Below are 12,477 nucleotides of genomic sequence, written 5' to 3'. Positions count from 1 at the left end.
GCTTTTATTTGTGTTCAGTATGCGTAGGGGAAGGTAATAAAAGTTTTGATTTAGCTGAAGTTCTGGTAAGATTTGAATTGATTTAGGTGTGGTAGGGAAGGAAGAGAAAGTTTTTGATTTAGTTGAGGTTTTGGTAAGATTTGGTTCGATGACTTAATGCAAGACATAGTTTTGGTGAGATTTCATTGATTTAACGTAGGACATAGTTTTCAGTAGGACAAGGAAAGGAAATACGGATCTGATTTGGATTATTCCAAACAGGGAGGTGTGAGGAGGAAAAACTAAGGTAGGCGGATGGGAAAAACCAACATGGAGGGTCGAGGGAATCACTTGGTTTTTCTGTGGGAGGGAGAACAAACAAGCGTGGAGGGTGATGGGAGGTGACACGAACCTACGAACTCCCATATAATAGTAGAGATATGGGTCAAAAAGTTGCAATAGCAAAATTTAATATGCAATGAATTTTGAGCGGAAAGAGCACCATGAAGCTAAATGCAGAAGAGGATGATCAAATATTTCATTTGTATAATCTTGATCTTACACAAAGAAAATTGATATTGGAAACTCCGCACGAACGAAAGTAGAAAAAAAAGATGCATATGTGCTCCTGCCATATGTTTGAGGGTGTGTGCTTCCCATAGGTTTTGAGTGTGTGCACGTCCCACATTAGGACAGAGAGAGTTGAAAGAGAAGGAATGACAACGTGCGTGGGGTCCTCTTACATGTACTGACAACTGCATAGTCCCCTGAGCACGTTCTTGTGAGTGATCGGGTGTGAGAATGAGGGGCATAAATTTTTTCCTAACTATTTTGTTGTTGTATAAACATGAGCACTTCCCTCGCAAAATAGGGCACTACTCAAAGAGAAAACTGATACTACTATATACCCGGAAGATAAGATGGAAAACCAATATACGTACCGGCTAGCAATCGACATCTAGGAGATCTCCCCCATGAACCGTCCTTGAACTACTCGCTGACGCACGAGCCCCATGACCCCTTACCCATCCGCCTCTCAACTGCCCATCGCCACCACACTGGAACCACACATATATTTTCGTTTTCCATTTTCTCTCCCATGTCCCATGAATAACTTTTCTTCCTCGTCATCCATACGCCACACTCCTCCAAACCCCCATTCCGCCAAAAGCAACCACACCACCCACCTATACACAATAGTCCCGCTACGAGTACTAACGCTTTAAGATGCATATTTGATGAAGTGATTGATTGAATATGAACGGATACATGACCATAAAGCCGCAAATACACACATAAATACATGGAGTGGGCTAGAAAGCATATTTGGCAATAAATGCAAGCCAATGTCACGTCAGAGGCGATATGATATGTCTATCGTCTCCACCTACCCACCCTTCTCTCTTTCCCTCCCTCTCACGGTGAAGGGGTCAAAAGGGCGTGGAAGCAAGTGGAGCAAATAGGAGGAACACTCTAAGGGGATGACACAGTGAGGCTACACATGGCGAGGAAGAGAAGTTGGGTGTTCTCTCAAATGTTGGCAAAATCCAGTGAGAGATGTTGCCGCTAGAGAAGTGGCCCCATAATCGATGGGGCAATTCGCCAACCAGTGTTATGAACCATTTAATCGATGGGGCAATTCGCCAACCAGTGTTATGTTATGTATAGGATCCCAACCAGACAATCGAATAAGTAAACGACATTTGAGATAATATGGGCAGGTTTGTTGCTGCCAGAAACTTGAAAAATCTTTGCAGTTTATGATGTTGTGACAGCTGAATCTGTGGCACTAACGGATGGTCTCTTGCTGGTTGCAGGGATGGGATGTAACCGGTTGATTATTAGTTATGATAGCACTGAAGTGATTGAGGCCATGAAGAGTGACATGCATGATGCGGCAGTGATCTTTGCTACTTCATGTCTAGAGAGTTTGTGGAAGTTTCCCTTGAACATGAGAACCGAGAGGAAAATAGGATTGCTCATGAACTTGCCCAGCTTGCTAGGTATAATGATTCTAGCACATGGATAGATGTTCCTCCTCCCTCAATTGTATCTCTTTTAGTCAGTGATGTACCATATTTTCCAATAAATAAAGAGACGCCTTTGATTGTCAAAAAAGAAGAAGATGTAAACAACACTCATCTAAGTGCATTTTTCCAAGTAATGTCTGCTGTGCTAATCGTAATAAGCATAATAACCAGTTCCCTATTCTATCGTGGGCCAGCTGTTCCTACGGAGGAACACATGAAAACGAGGGATGAACTATTTATGCGAAGCGACCGGGGAGAAGAGGGCTTGAGCGAGCCGAGAAGGGGGGTGGGTGAGGGGAGAAAAGAGATGGAGCGACGACTGGCTATTGATGATAAAGGGAGGATCACATTATTGTTGTCGTTTGGTGGTGCAGGTTTTCGGTGGGGGAGGGGAATGGGCTGGAGGGACTCGCCTGCGTAAATGCGGGGCGAGTTGTGACGAAGCCGACCAGTCAAACGAAATTAATGCGTAGGTGGTATGTAGGTGATATGCACGACAAATATACGGATATACTAGATACTCTCAAAATAAGCAAAACAAAATAAAACGTGAGCACTACTCAAAGAGAAGACCGATACTACTACTACTACCTGCAAAAATATGAAGGAAAAGTGGAAAACCAATATACGTACCAGCTGGCGACCGAAATCCCTCCCACGAACCGCTCGCTGACGCGCGGGCCCCACGACCCCACACCCCACCGCTCCGCCTCCCAACTGCCCCACCGAAGACACCGCGCGTATTCCCAACGTTTTCTCTCTCCCACGTCCCGTAGAAATAAACTTCTCCTCCCCCGTCATCCATACGGGTACGGCACACTCCCACCCCCCGTCCCACCGCGCCACCCACCCGCCTGCCCGCAGCGGTTCCGCTACGGGTACTCGCCATTCCTCCCCGCCGCCTCGCCTCCCCTCCCCTCCCTCTCCACGCTCCCCGAGGAGAAACAGACACGCGGCCGCCAGCCAGGCCGGGCCATGTCCGGCGGCGCCGCCCTAGCCTCCCAGCCCCAGCCCTCCGCGCCCCAGTCGCAGGCGCAGCCCCAGCCCCAGCAGCAGCAGCAGCAGCAGGCCAGGGAGCAGCTGAAGAAGGCGGTGGAGATGAACGCGGTCCGCCTCCAGGCCATCGGCGAGCGGATCAGGGGCCACTTCCGCGGCGGCTCCTACGCGCTCGCCCCCGCCGACCTCTCCCACCTCGTTTACGCCCTCGCCAGGTCCGTCCCTTCCCCCCACCTCCGCCTCCTCCCCCCACCGGCATTACCCCCCTAATTCTCCCTAGGGTTTTTGGTCGCGGCGACGCGGCGCGGTGGCTCTTCGCCTAATTTTTTTTCCTACCGTGCGCGCGTGCGTGCTTGCAGGGGGATCGATTACGCGCTGTCGGGCGGTGACATTCCTAAGATCGCGGGTGAAATACCAGACACTCTGAGAAAGGTAAAATTGCGTCTGTCCCCTTCCTCGGCCGGACAAATTCCCCTTGTTTTGTTCCGCGCAGTCTCCTCAATTTCTGTTGTCTTTTGGTCGGTACGTATAGGACTGGTGAAACGGACATGGCAGTTTCTGATGGCGAGTCCAATTATTAGACCATAACCGCCCTTCCTTCCTTACTTATGATTTTTGTTCGTGTGGCTTACTACAGCAGTTACAAATTATGATTACCTTAGTGTATGTATTGTAGAAGTGGAATGCACATTTGGTGTGACGGCAGTTGATTTTTTTTTATTGTAAGCTAGGTATTTTTTTACCCTTGGACCTTCTGCGAATGTGCGTCCTTTTGTCTAAAATTGCAATGTTTAGCAAATGGGAGTAACACTTGTTTTGTTCTGCGCAGTCTTCTCAATTTCTGTTGTCTTTTGGCCGGTCCGTATAGTGGTGAAACGGACATGGCAGTTTCTGCTGGCGAGTCCAATTATTAGACCATAACCGCCCTTCCTTCCTTACTTATGATTCACTGCTCGTGTGACTCACTACAGCAGTTACAAGTTATCATCAACTTAATCCATTATAGAAGTGGAATGCGCATTTGGTGTAATGGCAATTGAGTTTTTCATTGTATAAGCTAGCATTTTTTATCCTTTGGTCTTCTGCGAATGCGCTTGCTTTTGTCTAACATTGCAATGTTAAGCAAATGGGAGTAACACAATATATATAGGTTGTGAGTGCAAGCTGTGTAATTGTGGAACCTAAATGAATGAATGGTAGTTTGGTATATTTTCTCTGAAACATCTCTTTGGAAGGGTCACAGCCTCAGCAGTGTGCTTTGTAATTCAAGTACACCAACTTCATAGCATAGAGATAACTAGTTGACCACCAAAGTTAAGGAAACTCATATGATAGTCTAATTTTAACTTAAAAAGTGAAGTGACATTACTTCCCCTTTCAAGTACTATAATAGCGGATACTCTTCGGAGGATTCTAGTTCCTAATTTCACAGGAAATTATGTTAAATTTGTGATTCTGTTGCTCATATGCCTTCTCTGGTAATAAGTGACCTAATCAAGGGGGTAATATAGTCTTTGCCAGGCATCATTTGGTTTTGTGCAATACCCGAAACTGCCCGTCTATTCAGGATATGGGTGAATATATTTTGTATTTTCGAACTTCTTTAATTCTTCTTCTTCTGGGGAACACATCCTAACATTGTTATTTTCTAGATTTGTTGTATGAGGTAATTAGCATATGAGCTGTACACTTATGAATTTCGACCTTGAATTATGTTCTCCATTCGTTGTGGGTGGATAATTTGTTTATGCGGTAAGTTAAGTTGTGGTCAACATTTTGCGTACTTCTGTGCTATTAATTTTAACTCTACCACTATTTACCAGGTATATGAGCTGAGGAAGGATCCATTTCTACAATCTTCTGTCATGGTACTGATCATATCATGCAAGGTAAATTACCTTTCATGCCAGTCATGTGTTAGTACCACTTAGAAACTTTTTCCCAAACCAGAACACAATTACATATGAGGAATTATCTCTTTATATAGTCTTGTTTCGCTCATGTTGGTTTATTTGAAAAAGTCAATTGTAAACAGACTTATAGAGAAGAACACGTTTTCTTCCGTGACTGCATATATGATTATATGTATTCATCAACATGTTATTTGCTTCAACCCAATGTTTTGCTGGTCTGCCCAATGTTTTGTTATAAAGCAATTACCATCTATCCATTGATCCTACCCATGTATGTTAGTTTTCTTCAACTGTATAATTTACCTTCGAGTCGTTTCAAGCGATTCAAAGTGTTACATGCATATGTTGATTAGGTTATATGCCAAGGTTACAATTTTCATGCATCTGTTGATTATGTTATACGCCAAGGTTACAATTTGTCTCTTGAGCTTGTTTTTCAAACATAATATGGCGCTCTCCCACTAAAAAGTTAATCTGGTAATGCACATGCTGTTTTGCAGAATGCTTGTAAAAACAAATGGTTTCAGCCTTCAGATTTCATTGATATTCTCAGGATGGCTGATGAGGTGTGTATGAAATGCTTTGTTTATTCTTTTATGTTCATTGTTCTTTGCATGTCTGTAGTCTTGGGTGGTGGCATGGCCATATCATCTTACCTAGTTATAATTTATCTTGGCATGAAGCTATCTGGCAGCTTCTGCACGAACAGTAGCGAGCCAGCTAATGACAGCACCGTGCTTGAAATCATTTCAACAGTAATGCCAAGGTAAGGAGGGAGTCATTATATTTCAAAATTTTAAGCTATTAAATTTAAAATGTCAATTTCCCATTTTCAGTTGTTTAGGTTAGTATTCACAAGACAAATTTAAATAAATATATTTGAACCCATTGGTTATAATATGATCAACCGAAGTCATTCATTAGCTTCATGACACATTTTATTTGTTTTGACGTGGTCCTGCTTGTAGGTATTATCCTAAGTTGAAGTTCGACCGTCTAATCACTTCGCTGGAAGCAAAGGTGGTCAATCTGTGCAATTAAAATATCTTATATGTGCTATTCTTCCTGATAAAGTTCTCTAATTTTTTATAATCACTCGCGCCCACTTTTTTGCATTCTTACATTCTCATGTGGGAGGACATCTATTGATAAACGACAAAGCTTTGTTTCATAACTGTAGCCTGGCTTTGATATACCTGTCTGTACTTACAGGTTGGATATGATATTTTGATGGCCGACTTCTTTATTCATAGAAATCTACCTAAACATGAAAAGATTGTAAGTACCATTCCAGGGAAAATATTTATTTTACTAAATTTCAGTGTTGATGCTATTAAACTGCCTGTGTACTGATTTAAACAAGTGTTGATGCTATTTAAACTGCTCATGTACTGATTTAAACAAGTGTTGATGCTATTTAAGTATTTTACTTGGCTGTGTCAACAAGTGTTGATGCTACTTAAACTGCCCATGTGCTGATTTAAACAAGTGTTGATGCCATTTAAGTATTCTGCATGGCTTGTCTTAACAAGTGTTTAATGTTATTTAAACTGCTCATGTACTGATTTTCTTGTTTTGCTATTATACTATTCACTTAATTATATCTTTTTCTTTTGAGTTTCTTGACCAAAAGTTTGACAAAGTGGCAACCCTCTTAGGTATTTTTACAATGCTACACATAACACTATGTAGCATCATGTTCTGTTCACATCGGTTAGTATTGCATTAATGTCTCTTGCATTTGGCTTCATACTGGGCAACTGAATATTTGTAAATTTGGTGTGTCTTCATGTTGCCCACTGCCGTCCTGTTTACTTCACCGTGATACCTCTTCTGGAATAGTGTCCATAAGATTTTGGGACCAACTTGTTTAGTTTCTAGCTGTCAGTAACAACTAATAGTTGCACAGATTCTGCTTGTATGCTAATTATTCCAAAATCTCTGATCTGTATGCCCTTGTTGTTTATTGAGTGATCGGATAGTACAACGCTATTGTGGGAGTTCGGTAGCACTTCATGACTACTCCCTTCGTTTCAAATTATTTGTATTTCTAATCCAACTCAAACCTCTTTAAGTTTGACCAAGTCTATGAAAAACTATACCAATATCTACAACACCAAATTAGTTTGATTGGATTCATCATAAAATATATTTCTGTATTATTATCTACTTGATGTTTTAAAATATTAGCACGTTTTTCTATATACTTGGTTGAATAAGGGAAGCATGACTTGAGAGAAGTATAACTCAAAATAATTTGGAACGGATGGAGTATATATTATAATTCTCTTATTGATTTTGTCTTTCAATGTCATTGTCTCATGATTTTATATCCAGTATATTTATTGGTTGTCTCACCTTCTGCAGTGTCTAGTTGTTGTCCAAAAGGAAAAATTAGATGTCTCATCATGTATCGCGAGCCCCCAGCATGTGAGGTGCATTACTTTCTTTGCTTTGATGCTTGATATGTTATGCCAAGAGACATGTGCCTTATGGTTTTTATGTTTCAGCTTTTTAGTAAACGGAAAAGGTGTGGACAAGAGGACTAATGTTTCAATGGTTAGTGTTCCACTTCCTTGACTAAATTACTTTTTGTTTGAAGAAAAACCGTTGCCTTCCACTTCCTGCCATTTTTTTTGCCTTTATCACAAAGCCTTGTGGACCCTGTGGACAGTGGTTAATCTTCAATTCTCAAACAAGCTTAGTTCACACATTTCAAATAATTAACAGGAAACAGGACCCCAGTTCCCCACAGATATCACTAAGATGCTCAAATATGGTGCAAACATTGTACAAGCTGTTGGGTATTTTACTGGTATGTTTGGTGATGATGTTTTGTGTGTTTCCCTTTCTTCTCCAGAAGCACACATCAAATTCTATTATGTGCTGATTTAGCTTTATATTGCAGCTAATTACATCATAGCTGTGGCAGTTGTGAACAATTTGATGTCTTTTGATGCTCCAAAACTCAGTGACTATGCCCAACCAGTCACAACAGATCTTCCTGGTAGTTCATTAAATTTTAGTTCTTATAATTTTATGTTATGCTTTGACAATTTCTTGACTCAAATCTGGAATAACATTTTTTTTGCATTCCTCATTGCGAACTTTTATGTAGATTCAGATTCAGATATGCTACTGGAAGGGCCATCAAGAGTTTCCCTAAAGTGCCCCATAAGGTACTGTATGTTCATGACATGTACTCCCCTCCATTCCAAATTACTTGTCGCAGAAATGGATGTATCTAGAACTAAAATACATCTAGATACATCCATACCTGCGACAAGTAATTCGGAACGGAGGGAGTACTTTGCTGTATTATGTTTGAACTCACTTATTCTAAATTGATAAAACTTGGGCGCCTAGCCGCCTGCAATCCTGTTATGTTATATACATACTCCCTCTTTTCCTGAATATAAGGTGCATAAATTTCCGTGCAAGTCAAACATATGTATGTTTGACCAAGATTATAGAGCAAAATATAAATGTCCACAATACTAAATAAATAAAATATGAAAATCCTTTTCATGATGAATCTAATGATGCAAATTTGGTATTATAGATATTAATACATTTTCTTATAACTTGGTCAAACATGCACAAGTTTGACTTCTGAAAAAACTTATGCCTTATATTTTGGAATGGAGGGAATATATTACAAGGGCCCAAGTAAGCTCTTGCATGTAATACGACAAAGAACCTTTATACAACCTATTCTTTGTCATCAACCTCCATTAATTAATTTAATTCTGTTATGTGTCTGGTTGCCAATGTTGAAGCTGCAATTGTTTATCATGCATGTGTATGTGACTATGTAGCAATTTTACACAAACTCAATTTGGACAATTTATTCACATTGTAATGATTACTCTGATACTCCATGTGTCTGTCTAGACTGTTGTTTATTCGGTTTTGTAAATTCAACCTCTGCTTATTTGAATGGAAAATGCTAATGATCTGCAGTTGAAAATGTTTTTTGTTCGTTATTGCAGTTTTAGGCGTGTGCAAACCCCAGTTAAAGGGCGGCTATGCAAACACCATCAGGTACAGATTCTATCTGTTTATTTGTATTCATGGGTTGAGCCTTTTCCTTCTTGACAGAAATAATAATATGGCCTGTATTGTGTAGTGTTTTGATTATGACAGTTACATGGATATTAACTCGAGGAAACCAACCTGGCGCTGTCCATGTTGTAATACTCCTTCAAATTTCATTGACATTCGAATTGATCAAGAGATGGCCAAGGCAAGTTGTATAATGTATCTGTAGTTCTGTACATGTTTTCATCTGATTATGTTTTCCTATGTGATTGATCTCCTTTTTGTTTCAGATTTTACAAGAGACTGGTAATGATATCATGGATGTTCTTGTATTCCCTGATGGATCTTGGAAAGCTGTTTCAGTTCATGATGAGAAATCAGATAAACATGGTGATGCAATTCAGCAGAACGGGAATACTGTAGAAACTGATGCAACTCCTTCGGATGTTATAGACCTAATAAACAAGGATGATGATGGTGATCTGCCTATGAGCTCGGCATCTCCCTCGGAAGATTTGAAGCCTGTGTTGAATAGTCAAGATATATCTGTCATGGACTATCTTCCGGATTTCCCTCTAAGCACAGCCGCTCAGTCAGAAGATATGTATGTAGGAGGTGGAACTTCAACTTCTGGCCAAAATTCGTTACCTTCATCTAGTGGCGGACCTGGCACTAGTTCAATTGGGACCTTGGAGTCTATTCTCCCTAGAGATATCCTGCAAATGCTACCTGCTACCACACGTGCCATCTCTCCTTCTGAAACCTCCAATTTAACATCTGCCATGCAACAAGTTTCACAAGGATACCCCAATATTATGCAGATGCAATCACAGCTAGATTCTTTACTTCGATCAGCACATCATACTAGAAATGTCAGGAGAGAGCCTGTAGCAGTCCAGGCTCTGGCAGTGCCACAACATAATTCATCTAGAAGGGTGCAGGCAAATGTCTCGAATTGTCCACCTCCCACCCCGCAGTCCATTTCACCTTCTTCAAACTACCAAGCACATCATGTGACAAATGCAGACAGTGTAATCACATCGATGGTTAATGGTGTTGGGCCACTCTCAAGGGCTCCTGATGGTTCCTCACCATTCCATCTACAGTCGACACAACAGGTAACTTTACTCTTCTGAAGGCCATATGGGATATTTACCAACATAGTGTAGGATTGCATTGTTTTATCGTGCAATAAAATTACTGTACATATCATATTAAATACTCCCTCTGTAAACAAATGTAAGACGTTTTAGATCACTAAATGTAAGACGTTTTAGATTAGTGATCTAAAACGTCTTATTGTAAGACGTTTTAGATTAGTGATCTAAAACGTCTTATATTTGTTTACAGAAGGAATATATATTTACTCACATTAAAACTAGTTAATGACTTTGCTTTTATGCAAAACCAAGTGATAAGTCACCGGAGCTCCATAAGTGGTACTCCCTCCTTCCATCTATATAGGGCCTAATGCGTTTTTTAAGACAACGTTTGACTATTGATAAGATTAATAATACATAAGATGTATAATGTGAAAATTATATCATTGGAATCTCCTTTCACATACGAATTTGACAGTATGCTTTGTGTAACTTGCATGTCATATATATTATTGCTCTAACATTTAGTCAAAGTTGGCCTCGAAAAACGCATTAGGCCCTATATAGATGGAAGGAGGGAGTATAGTGTTTGAATGTTGAAAAATGTCTCATTTGGTTCCGAGTTATTTGAAAAGTACCATCTCGCTTTGGTGCCTAGTCATTTGAAAAGATCCAGGCCTATTACATAATTGTATACTATCTCGCTTGTGTTTTGCAACCGCACAAAGTATTTAGTGTATGATAGTACCTATTTTTGGCAATTAGCTGTTAGCTGCATTAGGATGTCAGTTGGCATAAGCACCTACAATAATGACATTGTTGAGTAACACTACTGTAGACTGCAAGTTCAGTGCCAGCCAGTTTCAACTTATTAGCAACAAGTAGAACCAATTTTTCTCTGTATTTTTGCTTGGATTTAACTTATCTTGATAAACAACATTTCTTGATGGACTTGTGTAATGCTGGCAGGATATGCGCAACATGCCAAACCATCAACGTGGTCGGGTTATGGGCCTTGCTGCAAATCCCTACATGCATATGAGACCGCCGACAGGAGGCCCAGGACAGGGTAGAGGTGCTAATGCCTATGGAGGTCCCTACCCTCAACAGTATCAGCAATATGACCAGCGACAGTTTGACAATCTAATAGGCCAACTGGTGAACCGAGGCGGGCCAGTTAGTCAGGCCACACCAGGCCATCTCTATGTTCCCCAGCAGAGCCAGGCAATGAGAACGCAAGCATTGTCCCGACCGTCAACTCCAGCAGTGCAACCGCGCGTGCAGTCTCCTGGTCTAGCACCTACAGCTCCGCGTGTGCAGTCTCCTGGCCTAGCACCTACCGTTCCGCGTGTGCAGTCTCCTGGCCTAGCACCTACTGCTCCGCGTGTGCAGTCTCCTGGCCTAGCACCTACTGCTCCACGTGTGCAGTCTCCTGGCCTAGCACCCACTGTTCCACGTGTGCAGTCTCCTGGTCTACCACCTTCTCCGACTCCCGCTACGCCCCTCCTCGAGGACTCCGATGTCCCGGAGATTGAGATGGATCCGAACTGGCAGCCCACGGGGCAGATGAGGGGGAGCCTGGTAGGCTCTGCTTACGATCAAGCAATCGAACGGTATCTGCAGCCTGGTGGTGGTCAGCGGACAAATCAGTCTCGGCCACCAGGCAGGTAAACATACACTCGTCAGGTGTTGTGGGTGGCTCTGGATTTAGAGAGGCTAACATGGATCCACGTTTGTGGGTGGCTCTGAATTGTGAACTTCTGATCTGCGGTTAGATATTAGCGTCCTTAATTATGTTACGTTAGGTTGCAAATGTAGGGAGTACTGATTGTGCTGCTTAGCGTTAGCGTACATCTGTTGTTGTGAAATGGAACGAAGTATATAATATTTTATGTCACCTCTTCTGGGCGTTGGCATTCATTCTGTTCTGTTCGGATGTGCATGCAGGTCGCGCCCATTTCATGTAGTTTGAATTTGAATTTGCACTTGGATAAATTGCCCATAGAGTTAGTAGTTCACATTCTTAAAGTTTGAACTGCATAATATACGTTGCACCCTGGGTTCTTATTCATATGCAGTTCAGTTAAATAGTAACAAAACCGGCCTGTTTGTGGCACGTTTGTGTGACAAGGGAGTCAAAGTACTTTGAATTGGATGTGATGTAACAGCCAGCACCTCGTTAAGTCCATTTAGCGGTTGTTGAACTGTACCGGTCCTCTAATCCGGTTATGATAAACTTTAGACTAATTATGTCAAATAAAAACTGTGCCGTGCTGCATTGCTGGAGTTCAGTTTTTTTCTTACCTGTGCATATTACTCAAAGCGTTTAACAAATTAGACAAGCAAAAAAATTACATGGCACGCCAGGAAGCAGGAGGCAGCCTTGTTGCTTGGTTCCTTGAATCGATGAGTGAGGTG

At 41.5% G+C, this 12,477-nt stretch overlaps 1 protein-coding gene across 2 annotated transcripts; it reads left to right on the top strand.

Moving 5' to 3' along the window:
* Window positions 1-2,828: 2,828 nt before the first annotated feature.
* Window positions 2,829-11,956, top strand: LOC123147520 (E4 SUMO-protein ligase PIAL2). Of its 2 annotated transcripts, XM_044566797.1 has the most exons (16): window positions 2,829-3,220; window positions 3,365-3,437; window positions 4,829-4,894; window positions 5,419-5,484; window positions 5,602-5,684; window positions 5,887-5,938; window positions 6,131-6,196; window positions 7,286-7,353; window positions 7,429-7,477; window positions 7,649-7,733; window positions 7,827-7,925; window positions 8,037-8,097; window positions 8,911-8,962; window positions 9,048-9,164; window positions 9,250-10,077; window positions 11,029-11,956. In XM_044566797.1, the coding sequence occupies exons 1-16, from the start codon at window positions 2,985-2,987 to the stop codon at window positions 11,728-11,730; spliced, it is 2,703 nt and encodes a 900-aa protein (XP_044422732.1). In that variant the 5' UTR covers window positions 2,829-2,984; the 3' UTR covers window positions 11,731-11,956. The 2 variants fall into 2 exon arrangements, with proteins under 2 accessions (XP_044422732.1, XP_044422731.1); XM_044566796.1 differs by having other exon boundaries at window positions 7,827-8,097.
* Window positions 11,957-12,477: the final 521 nt, after the last annotated feature.

This window comes from Triticum aestivum, chromosome 7A (genome assembly GCF_018294505.1).
Source record: "Triticum aestivum cultivar Chinese Spring chromosome 7A, IWGSC CS RefSeq v2.1, whole genome shotgun sequence".
NCBI lineage: Eukaryota > Viridiplantae > Streptophyta > Magnoliopsida > Poales > Poaceae > Triticum > Triticum aestivum.
Note: the sequence above shows the minus strand (reverse complement) of the source record. Positions and strands in the feature narration are given on the sequence as shown.

What these genes read in the sequence shown, in the direction of transcription:
- LOC123147520 (XM_044566796.1), top strand. Translation starts at nt 2,985, where the DNA reads ATGTCCGGCGGCGCCGCCCTAGCCTCCCAGCCCCAGCCCTCCGCGCCC. An exon ending in ATTTCAACAGTAATGCCAAG is followed by an intron (nt 5,685 to 5,886) that starts GTAAGGAGGGAG and finishes TCCTGCTTGTAG; the next exon opens with GTATTATCCTAAGTTGAAGT. An exon ending in AGCTGTTGGGTATTTTACTG is followed by an intron (nt 7,734 to 7,826) that starts GTATGTTTGGTG and finishes TTTATATTGCAG; the next exon opens with CTAATTACATCATAGCTGTG.